The following is a 22,990-nucleotide window of genomic DNA, read 5'->3' as shown; positions in this document are numbered from 1 at the left end:
GGTCTCTTGTAGCACGGCACTAACAGCACTCAAAGGAACAAAGAGAACCAGCAGTGCAAGACCTGGCACTGGTTATCACACCAGCTGCTTTACTACAATATTAGATCACTGCAGCTGCAAAGTGGAGTACTAATTCAATGCTGTGTGCAGGGATTTACACCTGTGGATGTTACCAGAGCTGTGCCCTGGCTACGCAGCAGCTCGAGGGACAAGGAGTAGTGCTGTGCTAGCTGTGTGCTGACTGGATGCTCACCTAGGCACCCAGCTGCCCCACAGCATCCCGTAGGAGCACTTAAGAGCAGATGTGAGCTGCTGCTCCTACAGCACAGCCTGTTCCCAGCCCCTGCTTACACCATCCTAACACTGTGCCAGCATGAGTATGGAAATTGAAAAGCCATCATGACTGTATTCAAAAGGCCTGCAATACAGCTAGGATTGAATGCAAGCAAAGGGCAAAAAAGACCCAAACCCTGCAATGTGTAACAGTGCTCCCAGTATGTGAGCACTCAGTGCAGCCCTGTGGGTGCCCCCAGCACACCGAGCTCTGCCCTCCCCTCCTGCACTTCCCCTCTGCAGGTTGGTTGGCCCTGCAGAAGGAAATAGGAACTAAAAGGACTTTTAGTTGACTTAATTAATGCTTGTAACACTAGCCAATTGACATCAGCACCTTGTCTGTCACTCACTGTGGGAGGGGGAGATGTGTTAAAAATAACAGCCAATTTCCGCTCCTTTAGCCTGAGCTTTGCTGCAAGGCAGCAGCAAAAAGCCAAGGCCAAGTCAGTTAGTGACATCTTAAGGCTACTCACAGAACTGGCTGTGTTATATTTGCTGCATTTCATACAAAGAGAAGAATCAGAGCGCTGCTGTTGCTCAGAGCATTTGCAGGCGGGCGCTGCTGGGCCACAGCTGGCAGTCAGCAACATTGCTGCTATGCAGCAGCAGAGCTCAGGTCAGTTCAGAATAAACATCGTTTAATTTAACAGTCCTCCTACTTATGAATCTGAGAACACATGGTCTGAAACTGAGCCAGCACAGACAGAAGGACAGGGATTCATACACAGGGCATGGCAGCACAACGTTTCTCCACCGGCATCACAATGGGCACCAGTAGAGGTGCATGAGTGCAGAATGTTTGAGCATTTTTACGTTTGATAAGTGGTGTTTTTTAATTTAAATAACTGAGATGGTACCTCATATCCATTTGCTGAGCAAACAGCGAACTGATCCCATTGATACATTGGCAGAGTTTGCCAGTGGAGCCTCTTGGGATCTCTGGCACAGAAAGGACAAACCGTGGTATCAGTACAACTACTGACACACATTTTTAATACTTAACTACTGGATTTATATATAATCAGAGCTGATAGAGTTCAGCATAGAAGGGTATTTTAAAGTGCCAATAAAACCACTTAGCTTTTACAACGCACTTTGCTTACTCCTTTCCCCCCTTCCTCCAAAAAAGGCTTTTCTTTTGAACTAAGCAATTTATATGTTGGGTCGGTGTTATAAAGTAGGAATTTATAGCAGATTGCAGTGGAAGCTAGAATAAAGGCAGCTTGCTTTTAAATGCAGCACAGAGGGAACTTTACATTGATAGGATTATCACCTGTTTGTACGTGGGATGCGGTCACTGAAGGGCCGCAGATCCCATCTCTATAACTGCCGCTCAGATTGTTTGCTTTTCTAACCAATTCCTTATACTGCAACTTCCCTTCGTCTCGTTTAGCATCAGCTGGGCAACACGTTCATCTGCTAGAGCTGAACTGCGGAACTCACCGGTAACACTGCGCTGTATTTCCATTTAACCTTCTCCTTTCTAAACCCCACAGTAAACGCTTCACAAGGCCGGCGATAAAAGCAGCTCTGAGCCGGATGAGCACCGTAAGGCCATCCTGCGCCTGCACCACCCCTTTGGTCCAGAGGCGCTCAGCAGAGCACAGGACTGCCAGGCTGCCTTTCACCTGCCCTAGCACTTGGCCCAGCCCCGCTGCGCCTGCACACACGGCACCCTGCAGCAACGGGCGCTGTGGCCGCACGTCTCAGCACAGCGCTGCAGAGCACAGCAGGCTGCTGCCAGCTCCCACCTGCATGCACAGTCGGCTCCCTGCGCCCCCCGCTGCAGCCCCAACGCTTTGAACCCCCCTCCGAATCCCAACGAATTCACACAACCGCTGACACTGTACTGAACTTTTGGGGCTGGCAGCAGCCAGCAACTTATTCATGCCGGACCTTTAGAGGAAAGTTCTCACTCATCATCCATTATAAAGAGCTCTGTCAAACTGTAACCGTTTTAATTTTACTACAATTGCCCCTGGAGGAATTGGTGAAAGTTATACCAGCTGTACATTTATTTCACTGTTTTTCCTCCCTTTTTTCTGATCATCAGTCTGTCAAGGCTATCAAGATTTACATTTAAATGTAAAACTGGACTGTCCACCAAACAGCCTTTGAAGCTATTAGCTGTGAAAGATAATCAATTGGGAACGGCCCCCGCAGAGCATTTCTCAAGCAGAGTCATCACCAAAAAGCAATTTTGCTGGCAGGCTTTAAAAAAAAAGAAAAAAAGAAAAAAAGAACCACGAATATCCCTGTCCAATAAAGTTATATCCATGGCTGATCCATGTGGTTTTACAACTTAGGAGAAATTAACGTTGTTTAGGAACATTGATTCATACGTACAATAAATCAGGAAGTTTTTTAGAGGGAGCAAGAAGCAAAGGTGGGAAACATCCTCACAACCCCATCTGCCTGCAGAACCAAAGAGAGGAGCAATAAGCAGTAGATGGGTCGGTCCTGTTGGAGCTTAAAAGCAAGGCATACAGTCAACACCTCATCTGCTTTGCAGCTATTACACGGCACCTTGCCAGGCTGGTCTGACACAGTGCAGCCATTTGCAGCCCCTCTCCCTTATCAGAAGAAAAAAGCACATCTCACAAAGAGCTCTCATCTATTAATTATGTCTGTTCAGCTCCATGCATCCCCATTCTCCCCAGTTTCCCTCTAGGCCACGGGTGGCTGTGCCCATCCCAGCACACATCGCTCACCACGGAGGAACCGCAGCTTCCTCAGCCCCACTGCACCCATCAGGTGCATCACTTCTCTGGGGCACTCAGCAGCACTGCTCCCACAAAAACATATTCATGTTACAGTACATAAACACAGCCAGTAAGCAGAGACATGCTTTGGAAATACGGAGCTGCATCTGTGTTAAGATGTGGGGGTGAATTTCCTTTAGAAGCTGACATCTAAAAACATCCATGGATTTCCAGCTTCGCTACGCTTCTACTTTGTGAGCAAAAGAAAAGTGTTAGAAATCTGTCAGAGCTGCTCTGTGCATTAACCCCCTGCTCCCTGCACAGCTCCCACACCCTGACCAGCCCCTGCAGGGCCAGACTGCAGCTCTGTGTAACTCCTCCTTACACACAGCCCCAAGTCCTGAAGCTGATGGAAGTTACAGCAGAGCATTCAGCAGCATCACAGCAGCAGGCAATGGGACCCACACATACTTGTTACACAGCATTCTAATACTACAGGGCATTAAAAACCCCTTTGCTTTGTCTCTTTTTGTCTTTTTTTTAAACCTTTTCCTACAACATTGTGAAGTCTCTAAAAGATGAAAGACGGCCGCGTAACCAAATCTCGTGTGTTTTATGAGCCTTTCCCCATGTCTGGAACTGGAATAAAAGCAAAGGCAGAACTGAATACCTGAGAGAGAAAAGGAAGCTCTTCCCGCTCAGATTTTTAATTCGCAATGATACCTGAGCTGTTATTTCCTCAGGACAAATAGAAACTTCTGTCGCCTTCTGAAAGGTCATTTGGGTAAGTGACAGGAGAGATCAGTTTCTCTTAACAATATTGGTTTCTCTTCTTGGAATTTGAGCAGGGAGGCTGAAGGTTCTCCATGTGGAGATGCAGGCGGCCAGCAGGGCTCCCAGCCACGGACCTGAAGGTGCAGAGAAGCCTTCCTGCTAGGGAAATAACAGTGTATTTACAGACATCAGATCATCACAATGCAAAAAGGATGACAGGCGTACGAGCACAAATAACCCAAAGGTCAGAAATACACACTGCACACAAAGCATATCTGAGAGGAGGCACGTTTGGGCATGCCTGCATCACTGCTAAAGAACGACTTCAAACCACACAACAGAAGGTACTTTCCACTGCAGTCGGATAACAGCAATAGAGCTCTGCCAAAATGATTGGGGAATACTCTGAAGGTAGTTTTTTAATTGCACAGCTGATGTGTTCTGTACACATTTGGTCTTCCCCCCAGAGCCCACAGAACGTGCATTGGCACAGCTCAGCACTGTGTCTTTCTGCGGACACAGAGCAGTAGCACACAGATAACCCTACAACTAAAGGTGGCGAAGGCCAAATCGGTGTTCTTCCTGCTGCATGCTTCTGCCTCACACAAGCAGAGGGCAAGCACATTTAGCAAGCACTGCAGGGAAGCAGCCTCTGCCCATGTGATGCCTGGGGCTGGTTTTAGAAATATGACAGAAACCAAGCTTGGGAGGGCAGAAAGAGCAGAGGGCTGCTCACCTGGAAATGCACGCACCACAGCTTAGTTAGCTGTTAGCTGCTAACATTCGTGCTGTTAGCTCAATTTCTTTATGCAGTCAGAGACACTCAGAAAACAGGGAGCTGTAACACCCTGTGATTCTCACTTGGGATCTTGCAAGCAGGCTGCTTAAAAAGGACAGAGTTTATAGAACAAAATTAACAGTGAACATGTGGAAGGAACATACCATAGCCTATTTAGCTGTACATTTTGCTCTCGGGAGCAGCTCAGTACAATGCAGTGTAAGCATCACCCATTTTGTGCAGTGTGAGGTGTGCTCCCAGCCAGCAGCCCGGTTTGCTCGCTTTGTGCAGAGCACATCTTGGTGCTCACCAGGCAGGGCATGGAGATCCTGAGGCAACAGGAACAAAACCCATCAAAATATTTTCTCCTGGAAAGAGACAAGTTGCTGCAGAGCTCTGTGGCTGTGGCAGAACTCTGGGAGGATACGCAAGCTCCACAAGAGACACTTGTTATGAATTACCATGCTCTCTCAAGGGACAGATCTGTTGATAACATGAAGAATGTATGAAATGAACTTTAGAGATTAAAACAATCTGCTTATCCCAGCTCCAGAGCACAAAGACCATTACTGTCAAACACAAAACAGAAAACTGAAAATTGCTCCCAGTTCAGCCTTGCTTATCACTTCTATTTTTGGGGGTGGAGGGAGGAATTCCAGATTGTTCACTTAAACATAATGCAATCAGCTGAACAATGCTGAAGAAGCAGCACTAAGCTTTGTCTATTCATTCACACCATTTGCTATCTTTCCTGTTTATCTCAGCCACACACAGGAGCAGAGTGAAGGCCAGCCTTTACAATATGACAGATCTGCTGCTTTCCCATGTTACAAGGTAAACTTTTTTTTTTTTTTTTTGAAACTGAACTGCAGATAAGAGAACTGTGCAACATTAAGTGTGACATGAGATTGAAGATGAGATTCCTGGATGTGCTGCTGCATCCCCTGAGCACAGGTCTGCTGGCCAAGTGCAAACTCAGATTAAGTGCAACTCCAACCAGCAGCTTTGTGAAAATCTCATTTTCTATCACTGTTGCACTGTACTGCAATTCTGCAACTGCAAAATACACACAGGCCAAAACCAATCATCAGGGAGTCAAAAATCATCAGTTTATGCTTAGTTATGAGATGGTAATTCTGCTTTGTAGGATATCAACAGCAGAAAACCGTACTTTCTAAGTGAATGCTTACATCTATGCTTTCTGAAACTCACAGAAGTGGTTTTGGAAGTATTTTTACCACCTGTACCCAGGAAAGAGTTAAAAGTAGGGAACTTTTTAACAGGAGGGATACCATCAAGGAGAACAGACTGCACTTTGCATTTATCTGGATCGCTAGCACCACCTATAGCTGATACAAAATACTTAATGCAGGAAACCCTGCCCAGGAATTCAGATGTATCCAGGAGTGAAGGAAAACCAACCTTTTGCTGGTGTTTACAGCAACTGCTGGACCAGGGCACAGACAGCCTGATGGTTCAAATCATGCATGCACATATGCTTACGCTTGGAGACAGGTTAACAGCAAAGAACTGCTGCTGTGCCACGCATTTCAATTCAAACACAGCACAAGGCTAGGAAAGAAATCTTTGTACCTCTAATTATTCATGAATCATCTCCCTCTAACTGATGTGTGGTCTACTCTGGCATCTGTAAGTGGAAGGACACACTGCCAGGCAGTTCACATCAGAGATCAGAAGACCAAAAACGTTGATTATTTGGAAAGTATTTTTCCTCTGCTCTAAAAGAGCATGAATTTTGAATGAAGGATTAGACAGGCAGAATGGATCTCTAAAAATACTATTTCCCATCAGTAATGAAGGCAGGTTACTGGAAAACTCAAGTTTAAGCAACCTTTGAACAAGGAACACGTTTTCAAGAACAACCTGTACTTGCAAGTTCTGATGGAATTTTCCCATCTATATGGTAGAGCTGAAAGCCTTCGCTGTACACTGAGTCCATAACCCACAGAGGGAAGCAGCAGGGAGCCCCCCCACATACACAAAATAAAGGCTGGAAAACAAAACAAAAAAGCAAAAAACTCAAACAAGACCAATTCAGAAAGTGGCCCTGATGATATAATCTCCGTAAGTTTCCCAGCATGTTTCTAACATAAAGCAATCACTCAATGTCTTCCACTAGCAAATACCATAAAATTTTACTTGACTTTATTTCCCCACGAGGGAATCTCCAAGCTAGTTTTGATAACAGCCTCTCTCCAGCCTTCCTGCATGTTAACAATCGTCCTTGGGACGCTGCCTGGCTGTGAAACCATCCTTCATTTCTGCAGTTCCGGGGACCCATGGAGCTCACTGTTTTCTCAAGCCGAGAGTCTGTTCTCAGCTGGATCATTCTGCAGTGATGGCATCACTGGCTACAAGAACACCTGTCAAACAGGACTAATGCTGTGTAATGCAGAATACAGCCCAGCATTCATTCTAGATATGCACATCATTTCATGGTAAATTACTATCTTGTGATGCAATGCTAGAGTTGCAAACCTTGGATTAGAATCTCTTTATTTTATATGTTTTAATTGAATGAATTCACTTTCTTCCTTTTTCCCCTTTAACTTGAAAAGAACAGCGCCAAAGTGGAAGGGACTGCTTCCACACATGCAGCTTCAACACATACCAGCCAAATAAAAACAAAACTTAAGTAGCATTTGTAAAAAATATATTTGTGATTGTTCTGTTTAGAACACAGGTAACTCTGACACAGATCATTGTACCACATGTAAGATTTGCAGCAGCGATCTTGCTGACAAATTTAGCAATTACTGATGAGCAGACAAAATTCTTTTGCCTTCTAAAAACAATTGACTTGGTCTTCTGCATTAAGAACTTCCAAATCAAGCATCACATGCTACCAGCTTCCACTGAAACTAAGGAATAGGTCACATAATCTACGCTAGGCCTGCATTAGCCCTGGTTGTAGACGTTTCTTACAGATCAGCTACCAGCCACATCCACCCAATGCATACACAGCATGCGATCGAAACAGGCCTTACTTGGAAACGCATTCTGGGTGGCTTGGATCATCTATTTCCTGCATCTTTTTGTGTACACAGGAAAGAAGTCTGATGTGAAAATAAGTCATCATAAGGTGAGGCTTTCTTACTTTAGCCAGCACAACATGAGAATCATCTTCAGGGAAGCTTGGTGAAATAATGCAACACATTTTACAAAGGACACATCCTTCTATTTCAGTAGAGGCGTATAAATACACGCATCTCTTTTCCACATACAGGATGTATGTTTCCATGTACAGACAAGAAAGATGCGTACGGAAATATTTGGCTTTATAGGACAAGTTCCCTATTCACTTCCACCCTGTGCATTTCTGCTGAAATTTGCTTTGTGGCTAATCTGGTATGGAGTCTGCTGGACACAGTAGAGCTGTATGGGCTCCACTCTGGATGATGGAGTAGGTCTGTTTAGGGGCTTCTGTGTGAGAGGATGAAGAGAAAATGGGAGGAGGAGGGGCTGAAGTGGACACTGTAATGCTCTGACCTCCATCACTAACCACAGTCACTTCTGTTGCTCCTTCTTGTATCAAGGCATTCAGGCCTTCTAAGTCAGCGCAGCTGATTCCAGAGCTGGTGATGAAAGCCTGGTTTGCCGAAGCCTCGTGGCCGCTGACAGCGGCAGCAGGAATCAGAGTCTGATGCAAAGCAGTTCCATCACTCTGGTCATGGGTTGTGAGAAGAACTGCTGGCTGGGTCACAGGCCCTGCTTCACTCTGAGAGCTGGGAGGTGGCGGCGGCGCCAACAAGCTGACCTGGCCCAGAAGCTGCAGGCGGCTGTTGGCAGAGAGCTCCTCCTGATTCTGGCTGACTAACGCAGGGGGCACAACGTTCACTGACGCAGCCTGAACTATGCTGTTAGTCTGAGGGACCTGGTGACCCACAATGATCTTGACCCTTCCCTCATTATATGGAGAAACCTGAGCAGCCTGAATCGGGACCTGGAGGTGACTGACGGTGATCGGGGCACTGGCCTGTCGACTGGGGTCCATCTGGAGCTGCAGAACAGCCAGTTCGTTACTTTTAGATCCACTGTACATACTGTGCTGCTTCTTGTGACTCCTAAGAGAATCTTCTCGGACAAAGGAGGCGTCACACAGATCGCACTTAAATGCCTTCTTGGCATCTAATTTGGCAACCTGCCTGGAGCCGCCTTGCTTTGGCCTATCTCCTTCCTTCTTCTCCACAGTTTGCTTCTTGGTCTTGACTTTGTCTCCATGAGCTTTCCTCATGTGAGTTGTCAAGTTACTCCGCTGCTTGGTGTCAAAGCTGCAGAACTCGCATTTGAACGGACGATCTTTGCAGTGAATTCGCTCATGCACTTTCAGAGCTGCCTTGTTGGAGCAAGAGTAGTTGCACTCTGAGCACTTCACTGGCTGCTCGGGCTGGTGAGTTCTTATGTGGTGTCGAAGGCTTGTTTTGTTTCCACACTGGAACTCACACTCTGGACACTTGAGAGTATTTTCCATGCTGTGTTTTATACGAATGTGTGATTTCAGGTTTCCTTTCATAGCACAGCGAACCTCACAGTACTCACACTTGTAAGGCTTCTCACCAGAATGCACACGCATGTGCCTTTTCAAGTCCGAGTTGATTTTAAACTTAGCAGGACACATCTGACATTGGAAAGGAGCATCTCCTGTCAACAAGGAACACATTTCAAATTACAGAGGAGACACAGAGATCCATTTTTCTCCTTGAGACCAAGGTTACAGTGAAATACATACAGTTGATTTGTTCTAAGTATCTGTAGCCTTCCAATACATTTTCAAGACACAGGGAATGTAAAGCGCACGGGATTTATCACCTGGACTGGCGTAATTGTGTGCAGACTCTCAAGAGAATGCCTGCCCACACTTACTACTTTTATTTGTATGTCAGGTAATCTCAATTTCTAGTTCATTTTGCTTGTAAAACTGTTCAGCGCACTCCACAGAGTGACTGAAGTTTCTCATTTGGACTCCTTCAGCAACAGTGGCTCAACTAGCATTGAAAAACATTTAAAATAAACACTGTAACAGCTGCTCTATTTTTGAAGTCTAAGAACACGAACACATGCACACCTCGGGCCTGAAGTACAAGATCCGCAGTGAGACCTCTGGGTTAGCTTTGAGCCCAGGTAAGTTCCAGGCTACTACAGAAACAGAACAGCACTGCAATCTTATGTCTATGATACAGGAAAGTGTATGGACAACGTCAGGAGACTGCAGCACAACTGTGCTACAACAGTGATACAGAAATGGGGGACATCACAGGCACATACAAGAAGCTAAAGAAGAGAAATGGGAGACTACTGAAGCACGCATGCAAATATGTGGTATTTGCATCACAGCTAATATTCTTCTACAGGTTCAAGAAAATCTAGTATCAGCTTGTATCCATGCAGTATTAGTTCACATCCATGCAAACAAACATACAAAATATTCATAACATCACAGTTTTTATGAGAGTAATCCTGACCCCAAGCCTATTTAGCTGAAAGTTTGGCCAAATTCTTAACTGCAAAAGCATGAAAAAAAAAATAAGATCATCAGCAGGATTGTTAGCAGCCTGGTCGTGTCAATACCTACACAAACAACCACACACACTGCTTGGATCTAACCTGCTGCTGGGCAACCTCCTGATTTGCAGACCCACATCACAACACGCATGGCCAAACCAAGCTGTACATCACTGATCAGAATGCAGTCAATTCCAGAGTAAAGAACACTTATGGCTACTAAGAGAAGTAAATAAACACAAAGCAAATACCCCAATCCTACTGAATAACACCCCTCACCTTTTTCTTTATTTGAAATATATGGTTTTCCAAACTACCCAAGCATAAAGTTTTCTGGCATAATTTTGAAGAAGTGAGCAATTGTATCACTGGGTGCTAAGATGTGCTTGGTGCAGGGAGGAGGAAAACAGCAGGTTTGGTCCAAGTGTTGTTCCTCCCTACCAATCAAACTGCAAACAGCTAATCTTATATGGTGGGCCAGACTTGAGAGACACAGATAAGACCCTTGATGCTCCCAAGGATCTAATTATTTACTGATCCATTAAGCTCTATCAAATTAAGAATACCTTAATAAGCAGCTCCAAAATGAAAAGAACTACCAAGAGTCAGACCTGTCTTCCAAATGCTTCTATGTACTTTCAGGAAGGCTGTGTTGTCCCACTAGATTATATCCCAAGAAATTCACAGCAGCCTGATGCCTCCATGCTTCTGAGAATTCCAACAGGCACTTCCTGGCACTTCGATGGGACCTGCCTGCCTTTTAAAAACCTTCCCAATGGCTTCCAAACTTTTACAGGCCTGAATTTTGGTATCAGCTTACCCGTGTGGGATCTGAGATGTACAGTCAGCTGGCTGGAGTTGCGGCTCGCATAAGGGCAGATCTGGCATTTAAAGGGACGCTCATTGGAATGAATGCGCTGGTGCTTGTTGAGACTGCTGCTGTCAGCAGCTGCATAGTCACAGTGCTTGCACTTGTAAGGCTTCACCCCAGTATGAGACCGCATGTGCATCTTCAGCTTGTCTTTGCGACTGAAACATTTGCTGCAAACATCACACTTGTGGGGCTTGTCTCCTGCAAGGAGCAGAGCATCAAAACGTGAAGAATTTTTGCCTCATAAGTGTGTTACTGAAAAACAAACCCCACTAACTAAACACTTCCAACCAGCAGTATGATTAGTTTTCAGACACTGGATATAGGATTTCAATTGTCTGCTAAGGCTTCAGAAGGCTCACAGGAACTTTCTCCCTGTGTCATCAGTGAATATACGGATGTTATAATTAAGAAATATACAGGCTAAACCAACAAAAAGTAAAATAAAGCAACCATACAGACCTGTGTGTGTTCGCAGATGACGTTCCATGTCCTTCATACCATAGGAAGTCTTGAACTGGCAACCTGACAGTAGTAAGATTGATGAATGCACACCATTAAATTCATGGAAAAATCTAATAAAATACTAACAACAACAAACTACTGTATTCTGTATTTTGTTTGTTCCTCAAGAGCATTTTTGGTGGGCAGCTGCTTCCTGCATCACTTGTGTAGTAAAAGCAAATAAACCAACAAATCTATCATTACCTACACAATCAAAATGTGCCTTTCAAGAGAAGACAGGCTAACAAGAGAAGGAGCCTCAACTTCTGCTCCCACTGATATCACAACTCATCTACACGAGCGTCTGCATATGTTTACTGCATACTGTCTTTCACTTGTTAAGTTCTCCACATACTTTCACTCTGCCCATCCTTACAGACATGCTAACTGACCCAATCACACAATGGTTTGGGTTGGAAAGCACCTCAAAGATCACCCAGTCCAGGGACAGCTTCCATTAGACCAGGTACCTCAAAGCCCCACCCAACCTGCCCTTGGACACTTTCACGTACAACAGTGAGCAAAAATGTGACAAGACTGTCCTTATGTTGCAGTGTGTGCAGACCTAGGCCAGTGTCTGTACACAAGCCTGCTGAAGCACCACCAGAATACATCACAGTTCAGGACCAAAGCCTAGGACGTGTGAAACCAATAGCAGAACTACTACTGATATCACTGGCAGTGCATGCACAACACAGTCCACATCTTACCTGGATACCAGCAGTTCAGTTTCTTCTGCGTAAGCGAGGAAGTTGACTTTCTTGATCGTGCTTTCGGTGGTGTGGAGACGATAGCAGCAGCTGGAGGCTCACTGCTCTCACTGGGCAGGTATGTTTGATAGCCATGCTCAAAAACAAACTCCGGCGCAGAAACTAAACATGTAAAATAGTACAATTTGGTAACATTAACTTGTCCACTCAGTAAAATCTTTCAAATTACTTCCTAATCTCATTAATTACGGGCACTCATTAATTACAACCATACCATTCTGTATTGTTTCAAGACTTCTTATAAGTAGGGTGGTGAGGGAAAGGAGAAAGGCTTTTCTCTCCCTTGCTATCCTGCTATCAGCTGATAACTCTGCTCGACCTTTTATCACCCTAAGCAGGCCCACTTGTTTCCCTTTCTGAATCTTATCTGGCTGATCTGTTAAGTGTTCTGTGTCTTCTGCTGACTGTTCAGCTCTTTCATTAATAAAGTTCTGTCTGTTTTTTCCAACACTGGCTGTGCTACAGCCCAAAGGAGAAAAAAGAAAGCAAGTTATTTACATGGCTAATGTTGTCAAAAAGCATCGTGCAAATAAAAAAAGTTCAGCCTCTTTCTGAACTGTATTGCTTTCAGCTGTTACTCGTAACAGTTAAAACTTTGTCAGCCCAAGCACCAGCTCTTAAGTCAATTAAATGTTACACCCCAAATGAGCAGAAGCATATCATAGCTCTCATTTTAAATATGAGTAAAGAGAAAGCAGAAAAGTGATTCAACCAAAATCCACGCTGAATGAATTCCTGGAAGTGAGCTTCGAATTCAGTTTGCTTCGCTGCTCTTCCAGATTCTCTGTGCCAGTCTGTCTATGCAGCTTAAAAGATCTGGATTTCAGAAAGTAACTACATACAGAAGGACAAACCTTGATCCATGGGAGGAAATTCTAGTTTTACTTAGACTCTGCAGGACCGGGGCTTCCCTTCAACCTCTACAAAGGCAGGAATGCTGAGCTGTGTTCTTCCTGCCCATCAGCTGTGGGAGCAGAGGCAGGAATGCAGGCCTGGGTTGGAGCCTGACTACAGTTCCCAGCCTGCTGCTCGCCAACAGCACCCTGATGGACCCGAAGCGCACAGCGATCTGATCGCTCTTCTTAAGTGCTGTTTTAATTGGCTCGCACACAACGCTTACATAACAGTCGGACACGAGCCGCTAACTGGACTTTCAGCTAACAAACGAAGCCCACCGCTGTCACACCGGCACCAAGGTCGCACACCACTCGTTTTTCTTCCTCTGCTTACATGACCGCAACGCCTCCCGCGTTCCCCAGCGCGGCCCGAAGGTGACGGCGCTACCTGTGATGGTTTGCGTCTCCGAGGTGATGGTTCTGGTCGTGGTTTGCGCCGAAGGCACCGTTTCCTCGGACACGAACTGCACGGTGCTGGTGGCCCCGGCCGCCGCGCCGCTCAGCTGGCAGCCGCTCTGCTTGTGGGCCACGAAGGCGTCGAGGTTATTGAACTGCTGCTTGCAGAGGCCGCAGATGTGGATGTCCGGAGTGAGCTCCACCAGCACCGTGGTGCCTCCTGGAACTGGAAGTACAGCGGCAGGACCGGCAGCTCAGGCCGAGCCGACGGCAGCCGGTTCCACTCACCCCGAGCCCGCGGGGTGCCGCGGCCGCACGGCCCGAGGGGCGGAGCCGCGCGGCTCCCATGGCCGGGCACGGTCGCCACGGGCCCCGGGACGCCGCGGGGATCCCGCCCAGCCCCGCCGCTCCGAGCCGCCCGCCCGGCGCTCCCCGCGCCGCTCACCCAGATTCCCGGGTTCCCCCCAGCCAGGTTCCCGGGCTCCGCTCCCGCCCGCCTCTTGCGCTACTCAGGTTTCGGGGCCCGCCCGGACCCACGCTCCAGTCGGCTTCCGCCGCGCGGGCCCCGGAGCGCGCATAGCCGGCGGCGCGCGGCGGCACTTACACTGCACGGGGCCGGGGAAGGCCGGCGCCGCCCCCCCGCCGCCCGGGTTCATGGCGGCGCGGCCCGGCACGCCGCCTCCGCCGGCCGCGAGGCGCTTACCGCCGGCGGGGTGCCCGCCCCCCCGCCTCCGGGCGGCCGAGCGGGGGCGGATGTGGAGGAGCCGAGCATGCTCAGTGGCGGTCGCGCTCGGTTCCTGCCGCTGCCGTGCGCCCGGCCGCAGTGCACGTGGCAGCCCCGCCTGCCGCTCGGCGTCGCTCCCGGCCGCGCGGAGCCGGTCGACTTCGGACCTCGTGTCTGAGCGGCGTGGCGGTGCGCTCTGAGCTCGGCCGCTCCTCTCACCTTGCAGACCCTTTTCCATCTTCGTTAGCCGTCCTTCGGACATCTCCCATGGGTTTCTTTGTATTGTGGTGCACAGAACTGCAGGCGTTACTCGAGGTGCAGCTTCGCATGCAGCATCAGCTGCCGAGCAGAATCACATGCTGCAGTAACTGCTGGAAGCCAGGCTGGTGAGATTGGCGCCATTGCCAGAAATGCAGCTTTGTTTCCTACACTCCCCTTCTTGCAGACGTTGTCCTCCGCAAGCCCTCACCTGTCCTCCAGTTGTGCTCAGAGCCATGATTTAGCAGAGGGTTGTTAGGGCAGTATGGTTAGGTCATGGTTGAATCGATCTTTAAGGTCTTTTCCAACCTGAGTGATTCTATGATTCCATGCTGACCCTGGATCTCAAACATCCACCTATGTATCTGCTTCATTTATATGGACAAATAAGAATCTTATGCCTGCTGAAGTTCCTGGAATGCCTCTCGGTGGTTTTCTGGACGCAGGCTCAAATGTCCATCACAGGCAGTCCTCATGCTTAGGTGTGTAGAAGACACTGAGATGATGGCCTGCTTAGGGGGATTGATTATATGTGTGCTGAGTGCATCCTTCTGTGCTCTGCTGCAACAAACTGGCTCAGCCATTTGGGAGTGCCGTGGTACTACAGCTTTGCCTTGCCTTATATTTAAGTGCAGCTATTCAAGGACACTAAGTGGAGAATGGAAATTACAAAGATTATTAAATTCAGATATGTGCCTTTTGCTACTTAAATTTCAGCAATCTGAAAGAAACAAATGCTCCATTTGCTTGCAGCCAGTGAATACTCAGTGTCTGACAGCTGAAGTCTCCCACAGACATCCCATGTAGGCACGCTCTGCACCCATCTCGGGCTCCCTTCGCACATATGTTGGACACCAATATTCCCTCTAGGCTGTGTGGGCTCTGCCCACAGAGAATAAAATACCTGGTGATGGTGGTAAGGCAGCTGCTGAGGGAGCAAAGCGAACAAACACAGGTAGCTGAAGGTCACAGTGTGGACAAACATGAATGAGAAAAGAAACAATATTATTTCTGGTACTTCCTCACAAATTTGGTTTTGCTTCTAAAGGATTTGATGACTGAACAGATCTAACTGTGTATTCGTTAATAAACTCCAAACAGTTTGCGCAGGCACTGAAGATACGCAGAATTTCAGATGCCAGTTCATATTACAGCTGCAGTTTTACTTTCCTGGGAAAGCGGTGTCTGCCTGACGCTGCCGTTGACCCATTTTGCCAAAACAAAATAGCACAGCCACGGGCTGTCAGGGAGCCGAGATGAGACAAAGGGTGAGCATCCTAGTTCCGGCCTCTGAAACCTGCTAACTGTTCAGTAGCACAGTAATGCTGGATGCAAAGATCAGATCTGGCTTGGTTCAAGACCTCGTGCGTGTTGTGAAAATATTTTTTGACTAATAATTTTATGAATACATTCAAATGCTAAAGAAGAGAGTAAATGAACATCCCATAATGCACCTTACTAGGAGTTTCGAAATTTATTCAGAAACCCCCTTTCCTCAAATGATAAAAGTCAAAGCGTTTATGTTGGCTCTGGAAATGTAGCTGTTTTTATGCGAGGACAGGGACACAGCCAGTACCTGCATGGAACAGAAACAGGGATATGCTCAGTGCTGATGAGGCTGTTTTGGGAGTCTATCCAAAAGGAGCCACGTCTCTGAGTAGGAGCAATCGACCCAAATCTCTTTTTCCACAGTGCAGACTGAGCCGTGGAACTGAACGCTGACTTTTAACTCATGTTGCTGTTTTCTCCAGAACACCGTGACCCATTTCCAAACTGACAGAATGCCTGCCTGCCTTCTATCCACCAATTACAGCTGCAGTCACAGGTGTGGAGTATAATGTAACATATTTCAATCTATTTCTCTCCCAGTTTAACGCCTTTTAGTTAGAATACAAGCCTGCTTGCTTTGACTGGAAAAGAATGAGCATGTTTTGTTAGAAGTGAATTTTCATTTCTCCGAACACTGGCAGCTAAGCAGGCTGTGTGCCCCCTCAGACTGCCACAGCAAATACAGCAGGTCGGAGCACTGATGTGCTCGCTGTTTCAGACTGGGTGTCAGGGAGGCAGTATTGAATTGGTACAAGGATGATCTGAGGTTACGCTGCTGTGTCAGATATGAATGGCTTCACGTCTGGTGCATTACCAGCTCTTTTAGAAACATTTGCTTCATTATTAAATTGGACAATATTAAAGAGATATGTTGAATTTACTTAAGGGAAAGGATTCAGAGCTGAATACACTAACTGGCATCTGAAAGAATAGTTCCCTCCACCCCTTGCCACCATTCCTTCCAGTTGTTTTGTAGGAAGCTGTCTTGTTGGTCAAGAGCAAAACAAACTGCTTCGTTTCCTGTGCTGGCAAGGGCTGAAGGCAATTGGAAACGTTTTGGAGTGCTTGTCTTGTTCTTCCCATCTCTGGTATTTCCCAGAATGCTGCAAATGCAGTCAGATGGGAATTTTCTGTCTTTCTTCTCAGTGGGGGAAGAGGAGGTGGGGCCACATGAACATTTTCCATAGGCCTATTAGAGTTTTGATGATGTCTGTGTTGAGAAGTGTTTTTCAGGTCCAGGCAGTTATGTGAGGTTAAAACCAGAGAAAGACACCTGCATTAGAAGAGTCAGCAGCTTCAGTGTGGGCACCTGAGGTTTAAGTCCTTGGCCTTTCATATTTCAGGAGAATACGAGGTCTCAAATCACTGTTTGGCTTTTCTTTTTTTTGTTTACTTATAAGGTTAGAGGAAGAGTTAAAAACAGTTTGTAAGCACCGACCTCAGCCTAACACAGAGCATGAAATATTTAATAAGTGTCTGACATCTTTAGGATAACATCCACCTTCTGATCCACTCTTCTCAAAGAATTCCTGACGTGGCATCTGCAAATATAATTCTGTAAAGACCCATCTTTAAAGATATTAGGCTGTACAAAGATAATAGCTGTACCGCTGCACAAGAGCCAAAGCACACACGGTGTGCACACCATCTGCGTAGCAACCTTTGCAGATTGCTCTTTGAGGCTGGCACTGCTCACTGCTTTGTCTTTCAGTGCTATTAGCCCAATAAAGGCTCGATTCTGGCTTTGTCGTGAACATTGAAGGTATCATTATTATCTTATTAATAACTAATAACACTTAGAGATCAGGACTTTATTGAACGATGTTCTGGACAGAGCTTTCATTTCACTGGATGAGGATTGATGTCTGGGAGTATAACACTGTGCTGAGCACTTGAGTCATTGAGCAGAGCTGGGCTGAGATCACACTTGACACTATTTCCAGCCTTTAAGGCATAAATCAGTATGCATGTGTAATCTTTGTCACCCTTAACCTGACTGAAATGAAAACACTGCACTGCTCCAGGCTGCCTACAAGTGCAGCTCAAGCAAACAAGGCCCGGAAAAGACAAATGTCAGTCATCAGAGAAAGAAGTCAGATAGAGGCATTAAGAAGTCAGGCCTCATCAGGCCCTGGAGACAGGCATCTCTGGGCACTGCGCTGCACAGCGCGGCCTCGGTGCTTTGCTGGAGACAGACGCTGATGTCCAACAACAAGTGGGCACAGGCACACTTCTGCCTTCTGACCGAGCTTCCAGCCAGCCCGCTCACCTGAGATCACACAGGGCAACGTAACCTGCCTTGCAAGCTCAGAGAAAGGAAACCTCAAACTTATTCTAGTAATGGGAAGAGAGCTATTAGCTGAGCCAGCAGGAGACGAATAGAGAAATCTCTTTAAAATATTGCGCCATTTGCTGTTCCATTTGCCTTTCACACTGCATGGATGAGGACAGTTTTAAAAGATTGAAAAAATGTGTAACAGAAAACAGAGGCATAAAAACATAAATATAGGAGAACATACCAAAAAGATGTGAAAGCCCCCCAGCACTATTGCAAGAAAAGAAATTGAACTTGTTTCTAAGCTTGTGGCCACTGAAAAGGGAAAGCTTATCTCTGTGAAATGCCCTGATGTGAAAACATCATGAGTGAGATTGGAATGTGGGCTGGGGAACCGATGAAAAAAGAAATGTGAATTGTAATTAAATATTTCAGATATTGAAGATGGAGACAAATGAAGGGTGGATTCAGAGAAAAAAGCAGCCAGTTGAAGTAACTTAAAGATTAAAAACCAATTCTTAGCATTTCGTAATTACATTGATGGATAATGACAAACACAGCTACAGAAATCCACCGAGCACAAATTAATTATGTTAAAGTAATAGGTAATCTGTCTCTGTCTTGATAACATATAATTATATTATTTTTTCAGATGTTTCAAAATAACGTCATTTCAATTCGTAGTGCACAGCAGGTATTTCGCTGCTTAATGCATTCGGTGTTTATACAACATTTTCAATGTCATTGTTTTCCTCTGCAATAAATAAAGTCTAAATAATCATCTAGGACCTTCAGCTATGTCTTACTGCTGCATGAGCTGTAAAGTAACTCAATATTAAAATATTATTCACCGAAATAGCACATTGACAACTGTGATTAAGCCTCAAATAAATATTGTAACAAAACAGAAATGCATTTTGATGTTGAGATGTCTAATTATTAATTGTCAGAAAGCAGACCTAAACCCACAGGTGGAACTTTTCAGCGTTCTATGGGTTAAGTACGCAGCGATGCTGCGGCATCCTTCACACCGTGGGAAATCCAGTCATGTTTAGAAGAGTTAGCTCTTTTGTTTCAGGGTTAAACTCGGGGGGTTTCTGATCATCTGCCGTCGCTCTGCAGCACGCAGGCTGTGATTCCACCGCCCGGCAGCCTTGGCCCACGCAGTCCCCTTGTTCTGGGGGCGCCAGGCTGGATGCAGGGCAGTTGCACCAGTGGGCAATGCCCAAACGGCCCAGCTTTGTTTCTGCGGAGCCTTCCGTGCCCTGGATGGGCTCAGGCTCTCATTGTCCATAAGAAAATGTTTTGTGCCCCCACCTCCCCCGTTTTTTACATTTTTTAAAGTTGCGTAGACTTGGGATTTCTGCTGGAGTATCTCCATTCTAAAAGAAAAACAGTATTATCTATTATCTGCAATGCAGTTTTTATTTGCAAGTTGCTTCTTGGCAGTACTTTTTCTTCCTGCACATCTCATCTCCTTATGTTTCTGTTTCAATTCTTTTTCCGAATGCAGACTGGTTGTTCTGAAAAGAACTTTTAAAGGAAACTGAAGTTCTGGTGATGATGCATACGTGACATCTGAAAATTTGTGCAGTGTATTTCAGCACATTTTGTACAAACATAAAAGTACAGTAAAACTCCACTGGGATAAACATGATAACTAATAGGTGCAGGAGCTAAGACTGTACAGCTCTGGTCTAAAATTCAGTCATTTTTATTATTATGTTTGTGTTAAAAATGGAAAGAAACACCAGCAGAGGGACTCCCTTGATACTCAGTGGAGTTTTGCCTGCTCCCTAGCAGGGCATAGAGGTAATTTTATTCTAGAAGCTTTTGAATGCTTTACAAGTAATAGAAACCAAGTGGGAAAAGCATATTCCATATTTTAGTCCTGACATTCTCATAGAAAAGCATATATAAAAAAAATTAAAGATTCAAAATTCTTGCCTGTGATTCAGTACCTAAAGACTTTCTGGTGTTTTTCAGAATTCCCTCGAGATCTATAAATGCTTCTGAGCCAGAAGTACCCATTGCAGCTATCATCACTTTTACCACTTTATCAAACTAACGAGCCATTGAGCGATGCTATTCCCAGGTTCAACTCTACTGGGGAGGGAAAGCAGAAAACAAAACTGAAATTTAGACGGAATGGGATTCCTAAGAGCCTGGACAACTAGAATTTATTAATTCACACACTCCAAATCTTACAAAAAATCATCTTCTTCTTTCAGTTCCTCTCTATAAATCTTGCTGTCACGCCTGAAATCTGTGCATACAAAAAGACTGCTGAATTTCAGTGCAAGCAATGCCTATCAGTCTGCATCAAAACCACCTTTATCAGCTTTCCCCCGCATTCAACTGCAGTTTGTGAGAAGGGCCACAAAGAGGAATGTTTTACTGTCAGATGGCGGCGGGAGAAAGTTCTGCTCATATCCTCACTGTTCAGGATAAACCTTTCCAACTTTTACATTAACAGACTTCTTCAGCTAGGTTAGCTGATATTAGATAAAAACAAGAAGAGAATTCTTTTTGCACCATGTAATCATGCACTAAATACCCTGGCCTGGGCATTTCAGTTTCAGGAGTACAGCTCCTGACAACTCCATGTTTTTCTGGTGTGAGCTTAGCAGAATTATTCAAGTGAGCAAGAGCTGAGTTTCTTCCCACACCACTGCAGTTACGTTCTGCTTTGTTAGAAAGATAAAGTGTATGATACACTTCCAGTGGAAATTCTAATTGATTTGGCCGTCACAATGAGAAGAAGTATGACCTCATCTCTGCCAGAAACAGTCTGTGAAGATCTCTGCATTTTGGCCGTGTATCCCTGCTGCTGTTATAGCAGGCACCGGAGGACACTGCAGCTAGGAAATTCTAGATATGGATCTATAATTACCAAAGTATTTACATTGTTAGAATCCGATTATGAAATCTGAAGAAGTCCCTTCAATTTTGCACCACATCTTAATGCCATTATTCCTGAACTGCCTATCATCCACTGCACAAAAATGATGACATAACTGTAACAAGTTTTAATTCCTCTGCAAGTAGGCTTTGGCATGGCGTTCATCGTGCCAAAAGATGTGCTTTGTTTGGTCAGACACTGAAGAGATCACGAGAAGGGGTAAAAAATAAGGGGTGGCACCCAAAGTTCCTTTAGAGTAATATCTGCATACAAAAATCACAGCTAGGGAAATATTTTCTGAACTTCAACTACTGCTCATTTTCATTTTACAATTAAATCACTTTCCATCACGGTAATATTCCCCATGGTCATAATGTGTTTGCTTTCCAGGAATCCTGTAACAAAGTCACTCATCTATGAGCAGGCTTCATGCATTTCAGATGTGGCAGTGTATTCATTGATGGCAAGCTTTAAATTTGCATTGGAAACCTGAACATCAGAATTAAAGTCGTTCAGTCAAGAAGGAGAAATATCATAGCATCTTCCTGAAGGCTGAGTATCAGCTGCATAAGCCAAGCTGCTCACAGAGAGTGATGGAATAAAATGCAGCTCCACAAACTAGTTTATGAACATAAATACTGAACAGAAAATAATACACTCAGAAATGGAGAAAAATGAGATGTCTAAGGGATACATACACTTATTAACCCGGATCTGGTGTGTGACCTCTCCAAAGGGTCTTGCAGTAATGGTAAAGCTGTGATGAAAAGGAATCTTTCAAACTGGGATCTGCTTTTGAAATAAGTAGATACTGTGTCCGTCCAGTTTTCATGTTTTAATATAAAACACGCAGAAAAATAAAAGCATAGTAATATTTCCCTGTGTTTTCCTTGGAAAACTGAATGTAAAACATTAACTACTGAATCTTGCCTTCTCTCCCTTTCTCCTTTAGGACCAGCATCACTCTACTTTCTGCAGTATCTGTATTGATGAGTTTTGCATGGATGGTGTTGTCCAGAAGAGGGTGCTGTCTGGTTGCATTTGTAATTTTTCCCTGTTCATACAGAATGACTGATACAATCGAGTATACTTCAACGTCCCTTCACACCTTATTTTATGTGAAATTCCATTTTAAACAGCATAGTCTAGCTCTGAAAACTTCAACGCCAGCATCAGATCTAGCTTTTTTAGGCAGAACACCTAGCAAGTTTAAATTTCAAAGGTCCTTAGTGTCTCTTAACTAGTTGCTACCCACACCTTACTTACTTAAGTTACTTAAATGTAACTTAGGTACTGTAGTTGCTCTTCCTGGGCTATTGAGAAAATTCTCATGGAAATGAGATGTACATCTTGACTCCTGGCAGTGCTCACAAAACAACAAACCAACAAAACCTCTGAAGAAACAAGTGAAGAGAAATACACTGCAAATCAGACTTAGCGATTTTCCAGTTTGTAACAGTTTGATTCTCATTACTGAACGAATGATCTCCCCCTGCTCAGAGATGACACTGCTTGCCTTCCTTTTGCTCATAGTGAGAAACCAAGGAAGAGGAGACTGCATCAGGTTGAGGCTGTAGGGAAACGTCCTCCTCCTTCAGATCCAGCTGCCTGAAGATGCAGTCACTTTCAGGTCCTTGACACCGCTCCCCAGGGTATTTCCACCAGCACCAGCTCACAACAGGGCAGACATTGTCCGTGCTCCCTACTGTGTTTCACTTCATGTTTGCGCAGACAGCCTTGGTTCTTTTGGAGGGAAGGGGTTCAGAAACACCCAGACATCACTGTTAAGGACCACAGAGGCTGCAGAGAGGCCAGGCTCCTGGGCACATGGCGTCCTTTCCACTCGCAGCTGGTGAAGTGCAATTTTGCTCACACCCAGAGCTCACCCTGAGAAGATGAGGACTATCAGATGCAGCAGCTGCTGATTTCCTCCAGCAATCATTTAATAGTGGGTC

At 45.4% G+C, this 22,990-nt stretch overlaps 1 protein-coding gene across 1 annotated transcript; it reads right to left on the bottom strand.

Annotated features, from left to right (window-relative positions):
• Positions 1–7,244: 7,244 nt before the first annotated feature.
• On the bottom strand, positions 7,245–14,203 carry ZFP64 (ZFP64 zinc finger protein). The gene is made up of 6 exons (XM_042884947.1): positions 14,152–14,203; positions 13,540–13,773; positions 12,196–12,357; positions 11,444–11,506; positions 10,931–11,182; positions 7,245–9,249 (listed from the first exon to the last, which is right to left on the bottom strand). Exons 1-6 carry the CDS (start codon positions 14,201–14,203, stop codon positions 7,949–7,951), a joined length of 2,064 nt encoding a protein of 687 aa, XP_042740881.1. The 3' UTR covers positions 7,245–7,948.
• Positions 14,204–22,990: the final 8,787 nt, after the last annotated feature.

The sequence above is a fragment of the Lagopus leucura genome, unplaced genomic scaffold (assembly GCF_019238085.1).
Source record: "Lagopus leucura isolate 7727_CA_CO unplaced genomic scaffold, USGS_WTPT01 Super-Scaffold_100047, whole genome shotgun sequence".
NCBI classification, from domain to species: domain Eukaryota; kingdom Metazoa; phylum Chordata; class Aves; order Galliformes; family Phasianidae; genus Lagopus; species Lagopus leucura.
The sequence above is the reverse complement of the archived record's forward strand: the minus strand, read 5'-3'. Positions and strand labels throughout refer to the sequence as shown.